The sequence below is a fragment of the Oryctolagus cuniculus genome, chromosome 11 (assembly GCF_051225735.1).
Source record: "Oryctolagus cuniculus isolate XC-2025 breed Fujian yellow rabbit chromosome 11, ASM5122573v1, whole genome shotgun sequence".
Lineage (NCBI taxonomy): Eukaryota > Metazoa > Chordata > Mammalia > Lagomorpha > Leporidae > Oryctolagus > Oryctolagus cuniculus.
The window spans coordinates 56483474-56505926 of record NC_142877.1 but is presented as its reverse complement, the minus strand read 5'-3'; the positions used below and the strand labels follow the sequence as shown (position 1 = coordinate 56505926).

At 46.2% G+C, this 22453-nt stretch overlaps 1 protein-coding gene across 3 annotated transcripts in view; it reads left to right on the top strand.

Annotated features, from left to right (window-relative positions):
• LOC100351569 (cyclic AMP-dependent transcription factor ATF-7) overlaps positions 1-22453 on the top strand; it is a 107413-nt gene that overhangs the window by 69505 nt on the left and 15455 nt on the right. For all 3 annotated transcript variants that reach the window (XM_008256540.5, XM_008256541.5, XM_089308420.1), the window contains exons 3-7: positions 6185-6281; positions 11279-11397; positions 17128-17265; positions 20862-21019; positions 21999-22098. In XM_008256540.5, the coding sequence (XP_008254762.1) occupies positions 6185-6281; positions 11279-11397; positions 17128-17265; positions 20862-21019; positions 21999-22098 (612 nt within the window). The remainder of the gene's footprint in view (positions 1-6184; positions 6282-11278; positions 11398-17127; positions 17266-20861; positions 21020-21998; positions 22099-22453) is intronic.

Here is a 22453-nt window from a genome sequence, read left to right as displayed (position 1 = left end):
CGTTGCTGTGCCTTTCAAATATATTTATATTGCAAACCACAAATGTGAGCCACATATATAATTTGAAAACTTCTAATAGCCATGTTAAAAAGCAAACAAATGAAATTAGTTTTAATAGTACATTTTATTGGGGTAGACATTGTGGCACAGGAAGCTAAGCTACCACCTGGATGCATGTACCCCAATTTGGAGAGCTGGGACAAATCCTGGCTACTCTGCTTCCAGTCCAAGTCCCTGGTGATGCACCTGGGAAGCAGCAGATGATGACTCAAGTTCTTGAGTTCCTGCCATTCATGTGTGAGACCCAGATGGAGCTCCTGGCTCCTGGCTTCAGCCTGGCCCAAACCCTACTGTTGTAGCCATTTGGGGAGTGAACCAGCAGATGGAAGATGTCTATCTGTGTCTCCGTCTATATCTGCCTCTCTGTTACTGTGCCTTTTAAATAAATAAAACTTTAGTGGAGGATTAAGCTTGTGATCATAAAGTAAGTTGAAAGTATGTCATTGTAAAAATTAGAAGAAAAGTAAGAAAAGAAGGAAGAAGGAGGGTGAAAAGTATCATTATGTCCCTAAAACTGTATATGAACTACATGAAATCTGTTCCCTTTATATAAATTTTTTTAAAAAGGTAAAAAGAAGAAAAAAAAGGCACTGCTGTGGCTCAGCCGGTTAAGCCACTGGCTGTGATGCCAGCATCCCATACGGGCGTCAGTTCAACTCCCAGATGCTCCGTTTTCAATCCAGTTCCCTGCTAATGTGCCTGGAAAATCAGTGGAGGATGACCCAAGTACTTGAGCCTCTGCTACCCACATGGGAGACAGGGATGGAGTTCACCAGGCTCCAGGCTTCAGCCTGGCCCAGCCCTAGCCATTGCAGCCATTTGGGGAGTGAACCAACAGATGAAGGAGCTCTCTCACTCTCTCTCTCTCTCTCTATAATTGCCTTTCAAGTAAAAGATTAAGTTATAAGAAAAAAAAAAAAGAAAAGGTAAAAAAAAATTTAACTCAGTATATCTGAAATAGTCATTTCAGCATATAATCAACATAAAAATTATTGAACTATTTTGTATTCTTTATTGTGCTGTCTTTGAAATTCAGTGTATAAATTTCTAAAAAAAAATATTTATTTGAGTGGCAGAGAAACACACAGAAAGAAACAGAGAGAAGGATCTTCCATCGCTGGTTCACTCCCCAGATGCCTGCAACAGCTGGGACTGGATCAGGTGGAAGCCAGGAACACAGTTGAGGTCTCCCACGTGGGTGGCAGAGAACCAAATATTTGAGCCTTCACCTGCTGCTTCCCAGGGTGCATATTAGCAGGAAGCTAGAGTCAGAAGCCAAATCAGGCACTGTGATATGGGGTGGAGGCATCCCAAGCAGTACTTACCTGCTGTTTATGTCCTTTTCTGGTTCTAATATATGAAAGGCACGCTGGGCTAAACCTAACTCCTCACCTTCCAAGTGGCCTCTGACTTTCATTGCCTGGCTGTGTTTTTGAAGAAACAGCCTGAAAATACATGAGAAATCCCTGAGCCTGCTCTGATGTTTCCTAAGAAATCACTAAGTGTTCAGTGAATATTCCCTATATGTTTTGGTGCTGCGTGTGTATATCCCAGTGTTGCCAGTACAGACTCAGTTCAGATTAGCCTCATTTACATGCTCACTGGCTGTGTTTGGCTATCATTAATGGATAGTGGAAATCCAAATGATCTTTGTCTCTGGAAGGAGTGCAGATTTGTACATAATGCTTCTTTTCCCCCCTTTTATGCTATGAAACTGTCCTGATTCCTTTACTTTAGTAAATGCAATGCTAAATCTTTCTGTGTTTTGATACAAATTCTCTCTCAATATATACAAACTACCATCCTAATCCAGTATGCCTCGGATTCTTCCTGGCCCCATTTTGAAGTTCTACTTATTTAAAAGGCAGAGTGACAAAGACCTTCCAACTAGTGGTTCAATTCAAAACTTCAGTTTAACACAATGTACCACAATGCCTCAACCCCTGCTTTGAATGATACTAGCCCTCTGCTGCCTTGGAGATAGCATCAGAGAGAGAAAATATAAGGAGCATTCAAAACAATAGCCAGATTGGCATTTACTTTGACAAAAAGCCTCAGTAAACTTTTATTCTCCCTCTTCTGCCCTAGAACATAAGAATTACATTAGAAATAGCAGGGAGAAGCCGGCGCCGGGGCTCAACAGGCTAATCCTCCGCCTAGCGGCGCCGGCACACCGGGTTCTAGTCCCGGTCGGGGCGCCGGATTCTGTCCCGGTTGCCCCTCTTCCAGGCCAGCTCTCTGCTATGGCCCAGGAGTGCAGTGGAGGATGGCCCAAGTGCTTGGGCCCTGCACCCCCATGGGAGATCTGGCTCCTGGCTTCAGATCAGTGCGGTGCGCCGGCCGCAGCACGCTGGCCGTGGTGGCCATTGGAGGGTGAACCAATGGCAAAGGAAGACCTTTCTGTCTCTCTTTCTCTCTCTCTCTCTCTCACTGTCCACTCTGTCAAAAAAAAAAAAAAAAAAAAAAAAAAAAAAAAAAAAGAAAAAGAAATAGAAATAGCAGGGAGAGATGACTAGAGCCAAGACCCAATTAGTGTCCTGCTCCTTAAAATTCAAAAATGTATGAGAGTGGGCATTTGGCCTAGCAGTTAAGGTGCCAGTGTATCAGAGTATCTGGGTTCAACTCCCAGCTCCAGCTAATTCTAACTTTTTGCCAATGCAGACTCTGGGTGACAGCAGTGGAGTCTTAAGTAGTTGGGTTCCTGCCATCTACATAAAAGTCCTGGATTAAGTTCCCAGCTCCCGGCTCCCAGATTCAGCTTGGGTCAGAGTCAGCCACTGGAGGCATTTGGGGAGTGAGCCAGCAGATGGAAGCTCTGTGTCTCTCTCTGTCTCCCTGGCTTTAAAATATTCTTTAAAGATTTTTTATTATTATTTGAAAGACTGAGAGATGAGGGGAAAAGATCTTCCATCTACTGGTTCACTCCCCAAATGGCCACAATGACCAGGGATGGGCTGGGCTAAAGCCAGAAACTCTATACAGGGCTCCCACGTTGGTAGCAGGGGCCATGGTACTTGGCTCATCTCCTATTGGTTTCCAGGCGCATTAGCAGGGAGCTGGAGCAGAAGCAGAATAGCAAGTTCAAACCCGTTCTTTGATATGGGATGCCATCATTGCAGGTGACAATTTAATGCACTGTGCCACAATGCTAGCCTCTCATTTTTTAAAAATGTATGAAAAAATATTTGATAATACATCTGCTTCTTTATTAATATATGAAATACATTCTAGGGTCCAGTGTAGCACAGAATCCCAAGATGGGCAGCGATCTGAGTCCTGGCTGCTCCACTTCCGATCCAGCTCCCTGATAATGCTTTCCTGGGAAAGCAGCAGTAGATGGCCCACGTCCTGGGCCCCGGCACCCTTGTAGGAGACCTGGAAAAAAAAAAAGCTCCTGGCTTTGGCCTGGCCCAGCCCTGGTCATTGTGGCCATTGGAAAGTAAGCCAGCAGATGGAAGATCTCTCTCTCTCTCTCTCCTTCTCTTTCTCTAACTCTGCCTTTCAAGTAAATAAGTAAATTTTTTAAAGATTTTATTTTATTTGAAAGAGTTACAGAGAGAGGTAGAGCCAGAGAGAGAGAGAATTCTTCCATTCACTGGTTCACTCCCCAAATGACTGTAATGACCAGAGCTGAGCTGATCTGAAGCCAGGAGCCAGGAGCTTCTTCCAGGTTTCCCACACCAGTGCATTGGCCCAAGGACTTTAGCCGTCTTCTGCTGCTTTCCCAGGCCATAGCAGAGAGCTGGATCAGAAGTGGAGCAGCCCGGTCTCGAACCTGCGCCCATGTGGGATGCCAGCGCTACAGGGTGGGGCTTTAACACAGTGTTCCACAGCACTGGCCCCATAAATAAATCTTTAAAAAAAAAATTAGAGGCCGACACTGTGGTGTAGTAGGTAAAGCTGCCCCTAGCCCCTCCCTGCTTTTTTTCCTCTGGAAATCTGTAAATGAAAAAGTTGTTGTTGGAGTTTAACAATATAGAAAACTAAAGTTCTTGGCTGATTTTCGAACAATTTATTCAGTTTTGTACTGAATTCATTAGAAACCACCTTTTTATTTTTATTTTATTTTATTTTTTATTGACAGGCAGAGTTAGACAGTGAGAGAGAGAGAGAGAGAGACAGAGAGAAAGGTCTTCCTTTTCCATTGGTTCACCCCTCAATGGCTGCTGATCTGAAGCCAGGAGCCAGGTGCTTCTCCTGGTCTCCCATGCAGGTGCAGGGCCCAAGGACCTGGGACATCCTCCACTGCACTCCTGGGCCTCAGCAGAGAGCTGGCCTGGAAGAGGTGCAGCCGTCTGGGGAGTGAACCAGCAGATGAAAGACCTCTCTTCCTGTGACTCTAGCTCTTAAATAAATAAATAAAATCTTAGAGGCGGGGAAAAAGCTGGCTTTAGTTGTGAGTCTGGGGATCAGCTACTTTTAGATAAAATAAAGAGGTTGAAACAGTTCAGTGTTGCTTTCCTGACTGGGTAGGAATTAAGCTGGGGCAATGCCTGTATTTTTGGCGTACTGTCAAGAAGAGCTGCGGAAAAGAGGGCTAAAGGTGTCGTGTTTGGCAGGAAGTGCACATCTAGGGAAGAGAGTTAAAAGATGGGCCTAAGAAATCACTATTTAGGGGAACAAAAAGGCAGGCTGGAGATTGGGAGCCTCGTTGTGGAAGGGGCTACGGATCACAGCAGCATCCAGGCTATTGCTGTGTTGCAGGCGTGTTTTATTTATTTATTTTTTAATTTTTTTGACATACAGATTTAGAGAGAGAGAGAGAGACATAGAAAGGTCTTCCTTTTCATTGGTTCACTCCCCAAATGGCTGTTACGGCCTGCGCGCTGTGCCGATCCAAGCCAGGAGCCAGGTGCTTCCTCCTGGTCTCCCATGTGGGTGACCAAGCCCTTGGGCCATCCTCCACTGCACTCCCAGGCCACAGCAGAGAGCTGGACTGGAAGAGGAGCAACCGGGACAGAACCAGCGCCCCAACTGGGACTAGAACCCGGTGTGCCGGCGCGGCAGGTGGAGGATTAGCCTAGTGAGCCGCGGCGCTGGCCCACAGGCATGTTTTAATGAAGGAACACGGCCAGCAGCCTCAAAGGGACTTAGCAGGGAATCATTCTCTTGAATTACTGCTGTTCATCTGTTCCCTTCACCTCCTCCTTTTTAAGGGATGGGAGCATAAATTATTGTCCAGTAACTCTGTCTCATTTAGTCATAAACTAGGGTAGACTCAGCCTCACCTCTTCATTTTCTTTTCACCCAAACCCCTAAACAAATACAATCACTATGCCATCTCCTTTTCTCTTCCCGCATCCTGCCTACAGGCTCCTCCCTACTCTTAAAACATGTTTTTTTCTTTTGCTTGCATTTTTATTCTACCATTATACAGCCAGCAGCATTGTACTGGCCCCTTTATGGCTGATGGGGCCCAGGCGGGCTGCCCGATGAGGGGAGACAGCATTTGGCCGATGGGGCTGGTGTGTGCCATTATTGCTGGCCATTGGGCCTCGATCCTCTACAGCTCCATCCTGGCTCATTAAAACCCTGAGCCAAATAGCCGCGCAGGCGCCTGCTGTACCACTGTGGGGGCCAGGAAGTTAAATGGTTCTCCTAATCCTGCATAATTTATCTTCCTGTTAGCCCCTCATAAAATAGTCCAATTCAGCCCCACCATGGAGAGCTTCCTTCTGAATTTCCTATTTTTATGATGACCAATGAGTGCCCAGCTTTTCCCTTCTTCTCTCTTTATTATTATTATTAAAAATTGTTTTTCCCTTGTTCACTACGAGTTTGCCTAAATGGTTTTGGGTGGGTTTTTTTTTTGTTTTGTTTTGTTTTTTTCATTTGGAACCTCCTGCCTGGACTCCTTCACCAGCAATCTGTCCACTCCTCTTATTTGGACCTGATGTAACAGAGCAGTTGGCACCCTGGTCTCCCCCTGCTCTTCTCCCTGCCTTCTATCACCCTTTCCCCATCCTTTTCACTTTCCCACCACTTCCAATTTTTCTCCTTTCCACTCCATCTCGAGTCCCTCTTCCAGGAACAACCTCATCACAGAAGGTTTGTGGGACATTGTAAAAGGTCACTAAATCGGAGTTTGTTTTTTTTTCACATCTCCATTTCTGTTCCGTTTCAGAGATTTACAAACGAGGACCACCTGGCGGTTCACAAACACAAGCACGAGATGACATTGAAATTTGGCCCAGCCCGAACGGACTCAGTCATCATTGCAGGTATTTGCTGCCCCAAAAGCCACGTGCCTTGATATCACCAGACAGTTAAGATTAATACCAGGGACCAGATGTACTGAGAGCTGTGCTCTCCTCCGCCCATTAAGAGCCCTTATGTGATCTGCATTTAATCAGGGAAAAGGAACACTGAAAGCTCCCAAGTTTCTATTGTGCCCTCCACTCTCAGTTTTTAAAAACAAGATCGGGTTCTGTGGTTTTTGGGTGTAGGTGTGCTGAAGTTTTGTTTTAGCTTTTTTCAGTCGATTCCCTCGCTTTCTACTTTTTAAGAGTTTGTGAGATTTACAGACACAAGACGCCTTTGACACTCCTCCCTGCCTGCAGCAAAGAGGGGAACAAAAGAAGGCAAAAGCCGACCTAGACCTAGCCCGGCTGCTTCTCTTCCACTGGGTGTCAGTTTCCTCCAGCAGGCAGATTGTCAGTTCGTAAATTCAGCTTCCCTTGTGAACCCAGACACCATTGAAGGTACATTTCTAAAGCTCAAACAAGACTTTGAGCCGGCTGGCCTTTGCTAAGCCAGTTTAGATGAGCTGGACTCTCTCAGCAGTTGTTCTAGGTGTTGTCCTGCTTGCCTGTGCTGCCCTCAGGGGAGCACTCTCAACAACTGCTCTCAAATCCTGTAGCAGCCCTGTCGTGTCATTTTCAGGTAGACAGACACACAAACCACGGTGGGCTTTTCCTTTTGAAGTCACAAGAGGTTCTGATTTAGTTCAAGTTAAGCAGCTGCATTTACTCAGTAAGGTATTTAGTTGGTGGTTATCACATCAGTTATAACTCAGGTAAGGAGCAGTCTTCTACGAGCTAAAATGCTACCTAGACATGGAGAAGAGCCAGAACCTCCTCTCCGTACTTCTACATGCAATGAAAGACATGTGCCCTCACAGATCTATTCCTTATTAACTCGGAAAATGTTTATTGAGTATCTACTGTGAGCACCAGGTACTTTGTTTGCTAGGAGCATGTAGATTTATAATCTCAGAGAGGAGGACATCAGTAGAGCCATTGCCATCAATGGTCCTTAAAAAAACGTGGGCGAGATCTTAGGGGAGAATGGGAAAGTGTGAGTATAGGAGTCTAGGTAGGTAAAAGTACTTCGTTAAGTCAGGGCCTGTACACCTGAAAAAAATTTCATGTGTACAGACAAATGCAAGTGGATAATAAAACAATATGAGTACTAAGAGAATTAGTATTAAGTAGCATCAATAAAGAAAGTCTGTAAGAGGTGCATTCAGGACAAGGTTATCAAGTTGGAGAGGTTATTCCAAGTGTGTGGGTGGGCCAGTGCCCAGTCTTCAGGGACGGTGAGAGATGTTGCCACAGGACAGTCTCGAGAAGAGAAAGCGCTCTTGTGTTATCTGCAATCAGTTTTGAAGTGCATATGACTTCAGGTGTCCTATCTGGGTTGGTAATTCTCCCATCTCCAGTGAAGACCTGGCGAGTCACGTGTTGAACAGTTTTGCTTGGGCTTCATTCATATCTTCCTGTCAGTGACTGAACGTAACCTCTTACTCCTCTAAACCGGCTCCTTCCTTTGTAGTCACTGATGCCAGTATCCTTGGAATCGGAGTTGTCTTATTCAGAGTCCTGCTGTCCTGTTCCCTCCTTTTTTTTCTGTTACTACCCTCTTTATGCTTGGATTCCTTCAAAGTTTTCTACCTGGCCTTCTTGACTAGTCTTTCATTCTAATCCATCTTGCATTCTTTCAAAAAGCTAGTCTTCCTTAAATTCAACTCTTGTGATCAAAACCTGTCCTTATCTTCCTGCTTTCTCTTACTTGAAGGCTATTTGTATTTGAGTTTCCAGATTCTTCACAGTCCTTGTACCCAGCCAACTTTATACACAGCTTAAAAGTGTAAAATGATTCTTTTGATCTAGACACACCTTTTCTCCCTCATGCATACATGGTGCCCAATACCCTTCCTTCTCTGTGCCTTGTATCACATTACTCCTCTTAGTCTCTATATGGTCTGTCTTTCTACCATTTGAAGCAGGAGTGTGGGGAACCAGTTTTCTCCCAGGGGCTATTTGGATATTTATAACGTCATTCCCAGGCCATATGATATTATCATCTTAAAAATTAGCCTGCTATAGATGTATTGAATTTTGAGTCCTGCCTGTGATTGCCTTGGCAGGGCCAGACCAAATGATTCCAGGGACCACATACGGTTATGGGCCGGACGTTCCCCACTTGTGACCTAAAGCCATTCCCTAAGGCATAGCTTATGATTGCCTTTTTCTTTTTAAATATTTATTTATTTATTTGAAAGGCAGAGTTACAGAGAAAGAGTGAGAGACAGAGGGAAGAGATAGGTCTTCTGTCTGCTGGTTCACTCCCCAAGTGGCCTCAATGGCTGGAGCTAGGCTGATCCAAAGCCAGGAGCCAGGAGCTTCTTCTGGATCTCCCACATGGGAGCAGAGGCCCAAGTACTTGGGCAACAGAAGGAAGCCTGATTGGAAGTAGAGCAGCTGGGACTTGAACCGCACCTATGTGGGATGCTGGCACCACAAGTGGTGGGATTTACCCACCACACCACAGTGCCAGCTCATAATTATTCATTTGAAAGGCAGAATTACTGAGAAAGAGAGAGATTCTCCATCTACTAGTCCACTCCCCAAATTGCCAGAACAGCCAGGGCTGGGCCAGGCCAAAACCAGGAGCCAGGAGCTTCTTCTGGGTCTCCCAAAGGGATGCAGGGGCCCAAGCACTTGGGCCATCTTCTGCTGCTTTCCTGGCACATTAGCAGGGAGCTGGATCAGGAATGGAGCAGCCGGGATACAAACCAGTGCCCATATGGGATGCTAGCACTGCAGACGGCAGCTTTAACACATTGCACCACAGCGCTGGCCCCACCATTTCATTTCTTGAGATCTGCCCTAACTACTGTGTCACTACTGTGTCTTTATTTAATTTCGGCAGTAATGTTACTCTCTGCTATACATGGCATTTACTTTTGTATGCTGTTATGCCATCTATGTGTGTTACTTTTGTGTCCTCAACTAGGAAACATTCTCTTAAGCTTCCAGGGCATGTCTTCTATGGATAGTACTCCCGTACTCCTGCCCCTCCCCTAAATATGCACACATGTGTATGCATGCAGTGCCATATTCAGTGAACACCTACAATTCCTTAGGAAACATCAGAGCAGACTCAGGGTTTTCTCATCTATCTTCAGGCCGTTTGTTCAGAAACCAGTGCCAATTACAGCACGAGGCTACCTGGAAGGTGAGGAGTTAGGTTTAGCACAGGGGAGCCTTTAAATATTAGAACCAGAAATGAACATGTGCCAGCAGGTATGGGACAAATGTGCACGAGCCTCAGGTCAGAAGTCCAGAAGCCCCTCTTCTGCCACGGCCATGCCCTTAGCTGCCCCTTCCTGTTACACTTGAGCTGTGATTTTGTGTGTGCCCTCACTGAAGTACTCTCTAAGCATAAAGGATGATATTACCTCTGCTCACCCAGAGACGAAGGGAGAGTGGCTTAATCGTTAGCCAACCCAAACTGCCAGAAAACCTTTTAAAACTATTTTGGGAGGTAGTGGTAACTTTTCTAAATGTCCCAATTCAGAAGAGGTTTTGTTTAAATTTTTTTTAAAAATGCTGTTTCGTTGGAAAAATCTCACTGGATAATAATGTTTCCAATTGATCATGCTACAAAGAGCGATTTTAACCCCAGGTTTCAACCCTTAAATATAATAAGTATAATATAAATATTGTTCTGTTTCTGTTAGCGTTTATAATGTGGGGTATGAGATGAATCCCTGAGGTGAGGAGCATGTGAGAAAACCATCATAATAGAGTTAGGTTCGGCCGGCACCACAGCTCAATAGGCTAATCCTCCGCCTGCGGCGCCCGCACACCGGGTTCTAGTCCCGGTTGGAGCATTGGATTCTGTCCCAGTTGCCCCTCTTCCAGGCCAGCTCTCTGTTGTGGCCCAGGAGTCCAGTGGAGGATGGCCCGGGTCCTTGGGCCCTGCACCCGCGTGGGAGACTAGGAGAAGCACCTGGCTCCTGCCATCGGATAGGCGCGGTGCACCGGCCACAGTGCACTGGCTGCAGCGGCCATTGGAGGGTGAACCAACGGCAAAGGAAGACCTTTCTCTCTCTCTCTCTCTCTCTCTCTCCCACTGTCCACTCTGCCTGTCAAAAAAAAAAAAAAAAATTAAAGTTAGGTTCAATTCCAAAAGCCAGGATGGGGAGAGAGAAGTTCCAGTCTACAATTCAGGCTGCTGGAAAAGTTTCCAGTGATACCAACAGCCTTCCTCTTCCCAAGGGCAGTGGCACTGGGTTGAGGAAAGATTTATACAGCCCCTGTGGGGATATTGTGGCTGGCAAATCTAAATTCAAATATCCTGGTTTCCGGAATTTACTCTGGGCACAGGTCTCTGTGAAATGAGCCCTATTGTCTGCAGTTTCCTTTTCTAGTTCATGTTTGCTGTCTTAATCCCCTTCCCCTGGATTTGCCTGGCGTGCCTTCAGAAGGTAACAGACCCCTACCTCAGGCACCACTTCTTGTCTGGCTGCACCAGCAGGCACATGCAGCCACTGATGCTCTCTATCTGCTCTTCGTTAGGTTTGAACATCCATCTGCTTATGCCTGCTCACTTCAGATCTAGCAGGGAATAAACTTGGACAGGAAATATTGTTGAACTGTACTGGACATTCAAATCTGGAGGCGTTCTACTTCACCTGCATGGGTGGTTTGTTTGGGGGTGGAGAAGGTTAAGCCGGCCGTGAAAGAGGTGTGTACTTGGATATCAAGCAAAATCTTGTCCTGGCTTCCCCCTGCTGGCCTTGAGGCCGCACAGCACAGGCACCCTCTGGTGGCCCAGCACCAGCCTTCCCCTGCCAGAGCTCAGAAAAGCAAATTTGTCCTAGCACACAGATTCTCTGGCTCCAAATGCAATACAAATGCATTCTCCTTATGCTTCTAAATGTTAACTTCACATCAGAACTAAAAGGTTCCTTTTCTTTCTGTGTCTACAGATCAAACTCCTACTCCAACTAGATTCCTGAAGAACTGTGAGGAAGTGGGGCTCTTCAATGAACTAGCGAGCTCCTTTGAACATGAATTCAAGAAAGCTGCAGACGAAGACGAGAAAAAGGCAAGAAGCAGGACTTTTTTACAAAAAGAAAAAGAAACCTGGTGATGTTCAGACCAAGGCTGTTTTCACTGTGCCTTGGGATACTCTGTTTAAAATTGATTAGAGCCTAAAATCATGGCCTTGGTTTTATAGAACCAGCTAGCTCTCACTAACCCTAGTCAGCCATTCAGGTCTTCAGGGGGTCCAGATAGAAGATCAGCACAAGTCTGTCTTCACCAAAAATTAGTCTTCTTGCCCTTCTGGGCAGAATATTAGTTCAGTAATTTATTTATTTATTTATTTTTTATTTTATTTATTTTTTTTATTTCTGGGTTGAGCATTTGGCACAGCGGTGAAGACACCACTTGAGATGGCCGTGTTCTATGTTGCAGTCTCTGGGTCGCGTCCTCACTTCACTCCTGATTTTAGCTTCCTGCTGATAAACACCCTGGGAAGTAGCAGGTGATGGATTAAGTCTGTGGGTCCCTGCCACCAAGGTGGGAGATGCAGGTTCAGTCCAGCCTGGCCCAGCCCCAGCTGTCGCCAGCCCTTTCTGACCAGTGGATGGAAGAATCTCTATCTGCATTTCAAATGAATGAGTGTAAAATATTGAAGATTATCTCCAGGACAGGGGTTGTGGCGTAGAGGGTAGAGCAGCACTTAGGATGCTGGCTTGAGGCCTGGCGATTCTGCTGCCCATCAGTCTCCTGCTGCTGCGTCCTGGGAGGCAGCGGACAGTGCCTCAGACACTTGAGTTCCTGACACCCATGTGGGAGACCTTGATGGAATTCCATGCCTCTGGTGTGGTTGGTCCAGCCCAGGCTATTGCAAGCATTTGGAGAGCGAGCCAGCCGATGGAAGATCTCTTATTTATTCTCTCTCTCTCTGTTGTTCTACCTTTCAAATAAGGTAAAAATAAATAATAAAAACAGACATTAAAGTTATATCTGTTATGAATATGTTGGTGTTAAAAGATTATAAATTACTGGGGCCAGCGCTGTGGCATGGTAGGTAAAGCTGCCGCCTACAGTGCCGGCATCTCATATGGCGCCAGTTCCAGTCTCGGCTGCTCCACTTCCAATCCAGCTCTCTATTATGACCTGGGAAAGCAGTACAAGATGGCCCAATTCTTTGGGCCCCTGCACCCACGTGGGAGACCCGGAAGAGGCTCCTGGCTCCTAGCTTCGGATTGGCACAGCTGTGGCCATTGCGGCCAATTGGAGAGTGAACCAGTGAATGGAAGACCTCTCTCTCTCTCTCTCTCTCTCTCTCTCTCTGCCTCTCCTTCTCTCTCTGTATAACTCTTTCAAATAAATAAATCTTTAAAAAAAAAAGATTATAAATTACCTAGATTTTATTAGGTTAATGTATTTTTGCCAGATTCCACGTTGTTTCTGAGCTGATTGGAATTCTTACCTGGAATCTTTTTTATTCCATTAGTCAACAAGTATTTATTGAATTTCTATTCTTTTTTTAAGATTTTATTTATGTATTTCAGAGGTAGAGTTACAGATAAAGAGAGGAGATTCAGAGAGAGAAGTCTTTCATCCACTGGTTCACTCCCCAGATGGCTGCAACGGCCGAAGCCTAGCAAATCCAAAGCCAGGAGTCAGGAGCTTCTGCCAGGTCTCCCATGTGATGCAGAGAACCAAGGACTTTGGCCATCCTCTGCTGCTTTCCCAGGCACATTAGCAGGGAGCTGGATCAGAAGTAGAGCAGCCAGGACATGAACCGGAGCCCATATGGGATGCCGGCGCCACAGGCAGAGGTTTAGCCTACTATGCCATAGCGCCAGCCCCTGAATTTCTACTCTTCATTTCAGTGTGTGTGGTTCTTGCCTTCAGGTAACTTTTTAGTTCTGTTCAAGGCATTAAAGTTAAAGGAGGATATTCTTAATGCATTTCACAGGAGACCAGCCAGGACAGTGAAAGAGCTAGAAATCATGTCACATCAGGAATGTGTAAGAAAAGTGAGACAGTTTTTCTTGGAAAAGAAATTTAGTGTGAGCAAATTTGCAGTCTTCAAATACTTGAAGAGCTTTCATGTAAAGAGGGGATCAGACTTAACTCTGTGTGGTCCAAGGGTAGAAGTAGGACCACTGGATGGAAGCTATTACAGTGTATTCAATTATATGTAGGCCACTCAGTACAGACATTGGAGAGGAAAAGAAAATGTTGGAATTCCTTCTAATCCTGAAGTGCTGTGGTTTCAGTCTTAGAATTTATATATTCTAGTTCCCTAGAGAATCCCTTAGTTTGAAAACCAGAGGAAAGAGTTGAAAAAACAGAGTCAGAGCAAGATTATTCCCATGGAATAAGAGACTGAAAAATCAAAGTTTATTTTAGAATTAGAATTCTGTGTTATTAGTCACTATTTAAAATTAATTATGTTCTGTAATAATTCAAAAAAGACCCAATATCTATCCAACACACACAGACACATGTGTGTATATATGTATATACACATATGAACATATGAACCTCACAGTTGCATGGTGTAGTGAGGCATGAAGTCCCATCAGAACATAGAAAATTCAGGACTTATGAAAAGTATCCATGAGAGTGCTTTCCTTCTAAGAGGGAGATACTAGGTAAATCCAGATAACAAAGCATGATTTTTCCATCCAGCTTTAATTGTAAGACACTGAGATGTAGAGTATCTGTTATCGCTGAAGTTCTTTCCAAGTTCCTTTTTTTTTTTTTAAGATAGATTTATTTATTTATTTATTTGAAAGTCAGAGTTACACAGTGAGAGAAGGAGAGGCAGAGAGAGAGAGGTCTTCATCTGCTAGTTCACTCTCCAATTGGCCACAATGGCCGGAGCTATGGTGATCAGAAGCCAGGATCCAGGAGCTTCTTCCGGGTCTCCCACGCAGGTTCAGGGGCCCAAAGACTTGGGCCATCTTCTGCTGCTTTCCCAGGCCATAGCAGAGAACTGGATTGGAAGTGGAACAGCCAGGATTTGAACCAGCGCCCATATGGCGCCACTGTAGGCGGCGACTTTTTACCCGCTACACCACAGTGCCGGCCCCTCTATGGCTGCTTTTCCTGCTGTCTCCCTCAGACTGAAAGAAAGCAGGGACACTCAGTGACATATACACATATGTATGTATCTACCTTTTTTTTTTTTTTTTAAGATAGATAGATTTATTTATTTATTTATTTATTTGAAAGGCAGAGTTACAGAGAGGGAGAAACAGTGAGATCCTCCATCCGCTGGATCACTCCCCAGATGGCTGCAATAGCCAGGGCTGGGCCAGGCCAGAGCCAGGAGCTTCTTCCAGGTTTCCCATGTAGGTGGCAGAGGCCCAAGCACCTGGTTCATCTTCCGCTGCTTTTCCCAGGCCATTAGCTGGGAGCTGGATTGGAAGTGAAACAGCCGAGTCCCAAGCCAATGCCCATATATGTCAGTGTCGCAGGCAGCAGCTCAACTGCTGTGCCCCAGCGCCGCCCCAGCTCTCTTTTGAATGGTAGAACAAGCCACAGTCTTCTCATCAATCTTTTTCCTTTAAAGACCTAAATCTCTCATCTCTCAGTTGCCTCAACCTATGTGGTATAATTTTGTTTTATAGCTTCCCTACGTCACCTCCCTTTGTGTCCCATTTCCACCCAAAAAGTGTAAAAGTAGCCAGATCGTTTCCACCAGGATGTGAGGACTTAGATAATAAACTCATTGGCAAATTCAAGGAATGAGCCTCCCTTAAAAAGCTCCAAGTCTATGCCACGGCCGTCTTGGCCCGGTTGACCCTTTGGGGAGACAGCGCTGAGCTGGCCAGGCCTTCTCTCATCTGTGTGCCATGATGGTTCTTCAGGCAAGCACAGGGGTGGTCTCCCCGTTCCCTTGATGAGAAGCACAGACTCCGGGAGAATTTAACGAGCCTGAAACTTTCCTGAACCGCAGCTTTGCTAGGAGTTGCTCCTAGGGGATTTGAAGCCCTGGCTGTACTTACTCAGAAGTCTCTCCTTCCCACCGGTCTCAGGACTGCAGTGATCCCAGAGTGAGCCACGTGGGGCCAGATGGCACTGTGGAAGAAACGAGGCAGAAGTGAAACCACGTTTGCTGTTGTGCTCTCTCAGAGGACTGGGAGGAAGAAGCAGGACTACCTCCTTTAGTGTAGTAGTAGATGTCAGGTTATCTTCCGTTTACTCAGTTAGCTACCAAGATTTCTAGGGATAAAGGTAGCAACAGAAGGGTTAGAAATAAAGTCCTCTTGGAGCCGGTGTTGCCGCATAATGTGAAGGCTGCCACCTGCGATGCCGGCATCCCTTGTGGGCTTCAGTTTGTGTCCCGGCTGCTCCACTTCCGATCCAGCTCCCTACTGATGGCCTGGGAAAGCAGCAGAGGATGGCCCAGGTGTTTGAGCCCTGCACCCACGTGGGAGACCTGGAAGAAGCTCTGGGCTCCTGGCTTCAGCCTCACGCAGCCCCAGCCATTGCAGCCATTTGGGGAGTGAACTGGTTGATGGAAGACCTCTCTCCGTCTCTCCCTCTCTCTGTGAATCTCTGCCTTTCAAATAAATAAATAAATCTTTGAAAAAGAAAGAAGAAAGGTCCTCTTTCCCCCAGCAGCCCAGGATATGGGAAGAATAGAACAAAAGAACCACTTTGTCACGACACTGAACTGCCAGGTCACTTCCTGTCCTGGTACAGTTCAAAGCTGTTATCTAGGATGGTTTATTTTCCCTGCAAAGCCATTGACAGCTCCACAGATCTGTGAGATCGCACCACTGCCAGAAAAGGACTCTTGTTACTTTCTGGTTTTCTCCAGTCCCCCTCCTAACACCAAGTTCTCGTTTCTTTTTGCCGTTCTGTTGATCAGCCTTTCCTTTCTGTCACCCCAGAATCCTATCTGCCTGAAACCTCAGATTTTGGGGTGAGATCACCATCAAGCATGGCAAGATCCCCAGGAAAAGCCTGGCGCCACAGCTCAATAGGCTAATCCTCCGCCTGCGGCACCCACACACCAGCTTCTAGTCCCGGTCAGGGTGCCGGATTCTGTCCCAGTTGCCCCTCTTCCAGTCCAGCTCTGTGCTATGGCCTGGGAGTGCAGTGGAGGATGGCCCAGGTCCATGGGCCCTGCACCCGCATGGGAGACCAGGAGAAGCACCTGGCTCCTGGCTTCGGATCAGCGCGGTGCGCCGACTGCAGTGGCCATTGTGGGGGGTGAACCAACGGTAAAGGATGACCTTTCTCTTTCTCTGTCCACTCTGCCTGTCAAAAAAAAAAAAAAAAATCCCCAGGAAAGAACTTCCCTGTCTTGTTTGCAGTACTGTAATAGCCAATTTGTCTCTGTTTGCTTATGATAATTGGGTAAGCCAGTCATTCCGGTTGGCAGAGAAAGTAAGTACAGCTCTCAGGTGGCAGCAGAGCTGGTTGGGAATAGGCAGGCACTTGAGTCAGGAGTCACTTCAACTCCCTGAAAGTATTAGAACATTTGCATGGATTTAAGTGATACCATTTTGTGGGTTTTTTGTTTTTTGTTTTTTTCAGGTCTCTGTAAGTGTTTGCTCAGCAAAGCTGCAGCAGTTCTTACTTCATTTTATAGTTAGGGAAGCAGAAGCCCTGAGAAGATATAATGATTGGCCAGTGTTCTGCATGATCTTGGGTTCGATTTGCAGTTCAGTGGTTTGACCAACAGCTGAGTTTCGTAGATGAGTAGACGTGTATTCACGTATCTTGTAACTGGAAAGCTATCGATTCAGCCTGAAGGGAATCATGTGGTTGAACCCTGTTCACTTCTCTTCTATAACAGGCTTCAGCTGGACCCCTTGACATGTCCCTGCCTTCCACGCCAGATATAAAAATCAAAGAAGAGGAGCCAGTGGAGGTGGACTCCTCCCCTCCTGACAGCCCTGCCTCGAGCCCCTGTTCCCCGCCACAAAAGGAGAAGGTAAAATTCTCTACCAGGAGTCACCCCTAATGTTGATAGATCAGGCTTTGATTCACTAGTTATATAAGTAGCATGTGATATAGAAGGATTAATTGTATTTAAAGGAATGTTAATTGTTTAATTTATATGTTAAACCTAGTCTCCATTCAGAAATTCCACTTCTACAAAAAGCCTATAGTTATATGGAAGAGAAATGTATGCCTGTGTCTACCTAAAAGTATGTAAGAGGGGTAGGCATTGAGGGTGCAGCAAGTTAAGCCATTGCTTGGGACGTGCACATCCCATACCCAGGCCCAGCTCGAGTCCCAGGTCCTCCATCTCAGATCTGTCTTCCTTCTGAAGCACCTAGGAAGGCAGCAGGTAATGGCCCAGGTACTCGGGCCTCTGCCGCTCACGTAGGAGACTTGATGGATTTCCCGGCTCCTGGCTTCAGCCTGGACAAACCACAGATGTTGTGGCCATTTGGGGAGTGAACCAACAAATGGGAGATCTCTGTCCCTCTCCCCTTCTCACTCTGCCTTTCAAATAAATTAATAAGTAAATGGTTTTTTTTAAAAATTACATAAAAGATGCTGTTGCATGTGCTGCTGGCATCCTGTGTGGGCACTGGTTCAAGTCCTAGCTGCTCCACTTCCTATCTGGCTCCCCCTGCTGGTGTACCTGGGAAAGCAGCAGAGGATGGCCAAGTACTTGGGCCCCGGCCACACAAGAGCCGCTCCTGACTCTGGCCTGGCCCAGCCTGGCTGTTGGGAACTGAACTAGCAGATGGAAGATTTCTCTGTGTCTCTCCCTCTTTCTCTTATTTATTTCGCAAATAAATAAATCAATTTTTCAAAGTACATAAAAATATTCTTAGCAATTATATTCATTAATAGCAAAAAAAAAAAAAAAAAAAAACCTGGAATCGTTCCAAATGGCCATCAACAAAAGAATGAGTAAATTGTGGACTATTTCTAAAATGGAATACTACATGGCATTAAGGTGAAGTGATGGTTATTGAGAACCGTGGGTGAACCTCACTAACCTAGTATTAAACACAACAGAAGTCATATGTGAGCAGATGTTCATGTAGCACTTAAGATGCCCACATCCCATATTGCAGGCTCTGGTTTCCAGCTTCCTGCGAATGCGCACCCTGCTGCTGGGAGGCAGCAGGTGATGGCTCTTGTCCCTGGTACTTGGGTTGTGGCAGACCTGGACTGAGTTCCAGGCTCCTAGCTTTAGTTTGGCCCAGACCCAGCTATCACAGCCATTGGAAAGTGAACCAATAGATGGAAGATCTCTCTTTGTCTCTCTCTTTCTCTGCCTTTCAAAATAAAACTAAAAAAAAAAAGACAAAAGTACATACTGTATGATTGCATTTACCTGAGGTTCACGAAGAGGCAAAACTATCTGATGATGATAAAACTCAGAACAGTGTCTACTTCCTATGAGGAAAAGGTATGGATTAGGAAGGGATACAGGAGAACCTTCTGGAGTACTGGAAATGGTCTCCATCCTAATTTTACATATATAAATAGTAATTTTGTTATAATGACTTCAGACTAATACACTTTATGTGTTATACTTCAGTTAGATAAGTAAGAAAAATTACACAATTCATAAATTTGACAATAAACAGTTTAGAAACAAAGTCTTCCCAGAGGGAAGTGTCTTAAAGGGAGTATCTCCTAGGATTCTGATTTTTTTTTTAAAGATTTATTCATTTATTTGAAAGTCAGAGTTACACAGAGAGAGTAGAGGCAGAGAGAGAAAGAGGTCTTCCATCCAATGGTTCACTCCCCAACTGGCCGCAACGGCCAGAGCTATGCCAATCCAAAGCCAGGAGCCAGAAGCTTCTTTCAGGCTTCCCACACAGGTGCAGGGGCCCAAGGATTTGGGCCATCTTGTACTGTTTTCCCAGGCCATACCAGAGAGGTAGATCAGAAGTGGAGCAGCTGGGTCTGGAATCAGAGCCCATATGGGATGCCGGCGCTTCAGGCCAGGGTGTTAACCCACTACGCCATGGTGCTGGCCCCGTAAATTTTTTTTTTTTTTTTTTTTGACAGGCAGAGTGGACAGTGAGAGAGAGAGGCAGAGAGAAAGGTCTTCCTTTACCGTTGGTTCACCCCCCAAGTGGCTGCTGCAGCCGGTGCATTGCGCTGATCCGATGCCAGGAGCCAGGTGCTTCTCCTGGTCTCCCATGCGGATGCAGGGCCCAAGCACTTGAGCCATCCTCCACTGCACTCCCTGGCCACAGCAGAGAGCTGGCCTGGAAGAGGGGCAACTGGGAAAGAATCCGGCACCCCGACCAGGACTAGAACCTGGTATGCCGGCGCCATAAGGCGGAGGATTAGCCTAGTGAGCCACGGCGCCGGCCCATTGTTATTTTTAAAGGAAACCTTTTATGAAGTATTTTTTTTTTTTGACAGGCAGAGTGGACAGTGAGAGAGAGAGACAGAGAGAAAGGTCTTCCTTTGCCATTGGTTCACCCTCCAATGGCTGCCGCGGCCGGTGCGCTGCGGCCGGCGTACCACGCTGATCCGATGGCAGGAGCCAGGAGCCAGGTGCTTTTCCTGGTCTCCCATGGGGTGCAGGGCCCAAGCACCTGGGCCATCCTCCACTGCACTCCCTGGCCACAGCAGAGAGCTGGCCTGGAAGAGGGGCAACCGGGACAGAATCCGGCGCCCCAACCGGGACTAGAACCCGGTGTGCCGGTGCCACTAGGCGGAGGATTAGCCTAGTGAGCCGCGGTGCCGGCCTATGAAGTATTTTTTATAAATTTATTGCAGTATACATACAGAAAAGTACATGAATTCTAAGTATACAGCTCTGAATTTTCACTAGTAGCATACATAAGCAGCATCTAGATTAGAAATGTATTATCAAAACCCTAGGAGCACCTCACACCTCCTCCCAGTCTCTACAGTGGTTATTAATTTAACATCCACTGCAGATACAGCATCTGTACCTCATCTTAGTTCCTCCAGTTTGACTTGGTAATTTCTCAAAACTACCGCCTCTGTAAACATTACAAGCCCACCTCGTCCCCATTTCATCCGCAACCAAGTCCTGGAGACTGTACATGCTTTCAAGGCAGCACTGGCCGCTGGTGGACTGTGAGCCTCACGGTTTAACAGGGAGAGGCAGTCAGTTTTATTACAATATGATCATTGTTCATGTTCCCATAGCCCTTTTCCAAGAGGCCTATAGGAGATACTGGGTTGCCTTATCACCACTGTACCTGCCTGCCTTTTCCTACTAGATGTCAGAGGATATTTCGCCATCAAGTTTAGAATGAGGGTATGTGGATTGTGAAAAATTATAATAATCCCTGAATTTATTTGGTATTATACCGCTTCTCCCAAAGATTTCAGAACTGTCATCTCACTTATATAGTGATCGCCTGAAAGGGAGATGACTAGGAGATGGTAACTCAGCATTCCTGCTCAGTGGGTGAGTGACGTGTAGGTCTGTGGTCATGATGGAATCAGGACATGATGTGTGTAAGTGGCTGTAATGCTCTTCCCATAACTTTGTACTGGATTTTACAGCCATGTATTTTCCTTTAAGCAGCCCTTAGAGCATTTTGTGATCTGTTGGTCTCTTCTCCCCAGGAGGTTGCCCCAAAACCTGTTGTGATCTCTACCCCCACACCCACCATTGTGCGTCCTGGCTCCCTGCCTCTCCACTTGGGCTATGATCCACTTCATCCAACCCTTCCCTCCCCAACCTCCGTCATCACACAGGCTCCACCATCCAACAGGCAAATGGGGTAAGTAAAGCTCAGGGAGGAACAGCGAAGCCTGAATCTTTGTATTTTGTAAAAGAATTTGATAAAACAGGGACTGTTTTTAAATACCCAAGAAAGACAAGTCACTGAGATTGTCCCTCAAAATAAATTTTTTTCTCCATTAACAAAATCTCTTTTACCTTTTTAGTACATAAGCGAATATCTGTTTGAGGGTAATCCTTCCTTAATTTGAGGGGTTAGTACTTCTTCAATCTAAGAAAAATCCTTACAACTCTAGGAAGCTCATCACAATAGTAGAGGCCATGCAGGGAAGTGTAATTAGTTCTTGGCCTTGCTCTCTTAGAGGTTTACTGGGCACCACGGAGTGAGGGGCCTTCTTTAATCCAGTGTCTCCTTCAGTCTGTTAGCGTTCATGGTCTTTGCTGCGTCTGATTTCCTCTGTGTGTCTTCACTCCTGGCCTGACCCGTCACATTTCCTGATGGGATGACTTGAAATGTTCTCCCCAGATACCTATGGTCGAGGAATTGTTGTCAGGTTTCAGCTTCTTGGAGCTTATTTATCTCTGGACCCACTAGGAAAATTTAAAAAGGACAGCCTCTTTTTTGGACAGGGTAGAGCAAAGCATGGGAAGGTACAGAAGAAAATGGGAGCATTGTATGTCCTAAGTCAGCTTTGCAAAATGACAGCTGTGGTCAGCAGAGTTTATGCATGGCAGTGGTAGAGGTGTCTGTTTAGTTGTTCTAAACCATTAATACTTAGGATTAGTTCCCACCATCTGAGCTGCTTAATGGGCAAGGTGTAAAGATTTCACTGTTTCGCTCTCCATCTGTAAGGTAACTTAAGTGGCATCCTTTGCTTTTCCCGCATTCATGAGGATATCAAGTGGTGCCCTCTGCCTTCCCTAGCTAGACAAGACTGAACAATGTGCTGTAATTATAGGAGCAGCATCTATAGGCCAAAGGTCTGTACAGTGAGTGTTTCACTTCGTGTGTTCTCCAGGTCTCCCACGGGCTCCCTCCCCCTCGTCATGCACCTTGCTAATGGACAGACCATGCCAGTGCTGCCAGGGCCTCCGGTGCAGATGCCTTCTGTCATATCGGTGAGCTGTGCAGTCGGGGCAGCCAGCCCTACCGACACGCTAGTCCCTCCCTTCCACCTGAATGGCCGAAAGCGCACACGAGCCCCAGGGAAATGCAAGCTCTGCTCTGTATTAGCCGAGCGTGGCAGCCTGCCCAGACTCCACTAACCTCTGCCAGTCCAGCTCTGTGGAACACTAGACAAAGACTCATCTGGACAATTGGCTCCTGTCTAGGAATTGATTTGGCCAGCCTGCTGATTGGTTCATTTCGCTTGGCACATAGTACCTCCTAAATTGCCTACCACTGTCCTCAAGGTACAGCCCCAGCCTTTTGCACAGACATTGTCCCAGCACTGAAGGATCGGACTCCCTACCC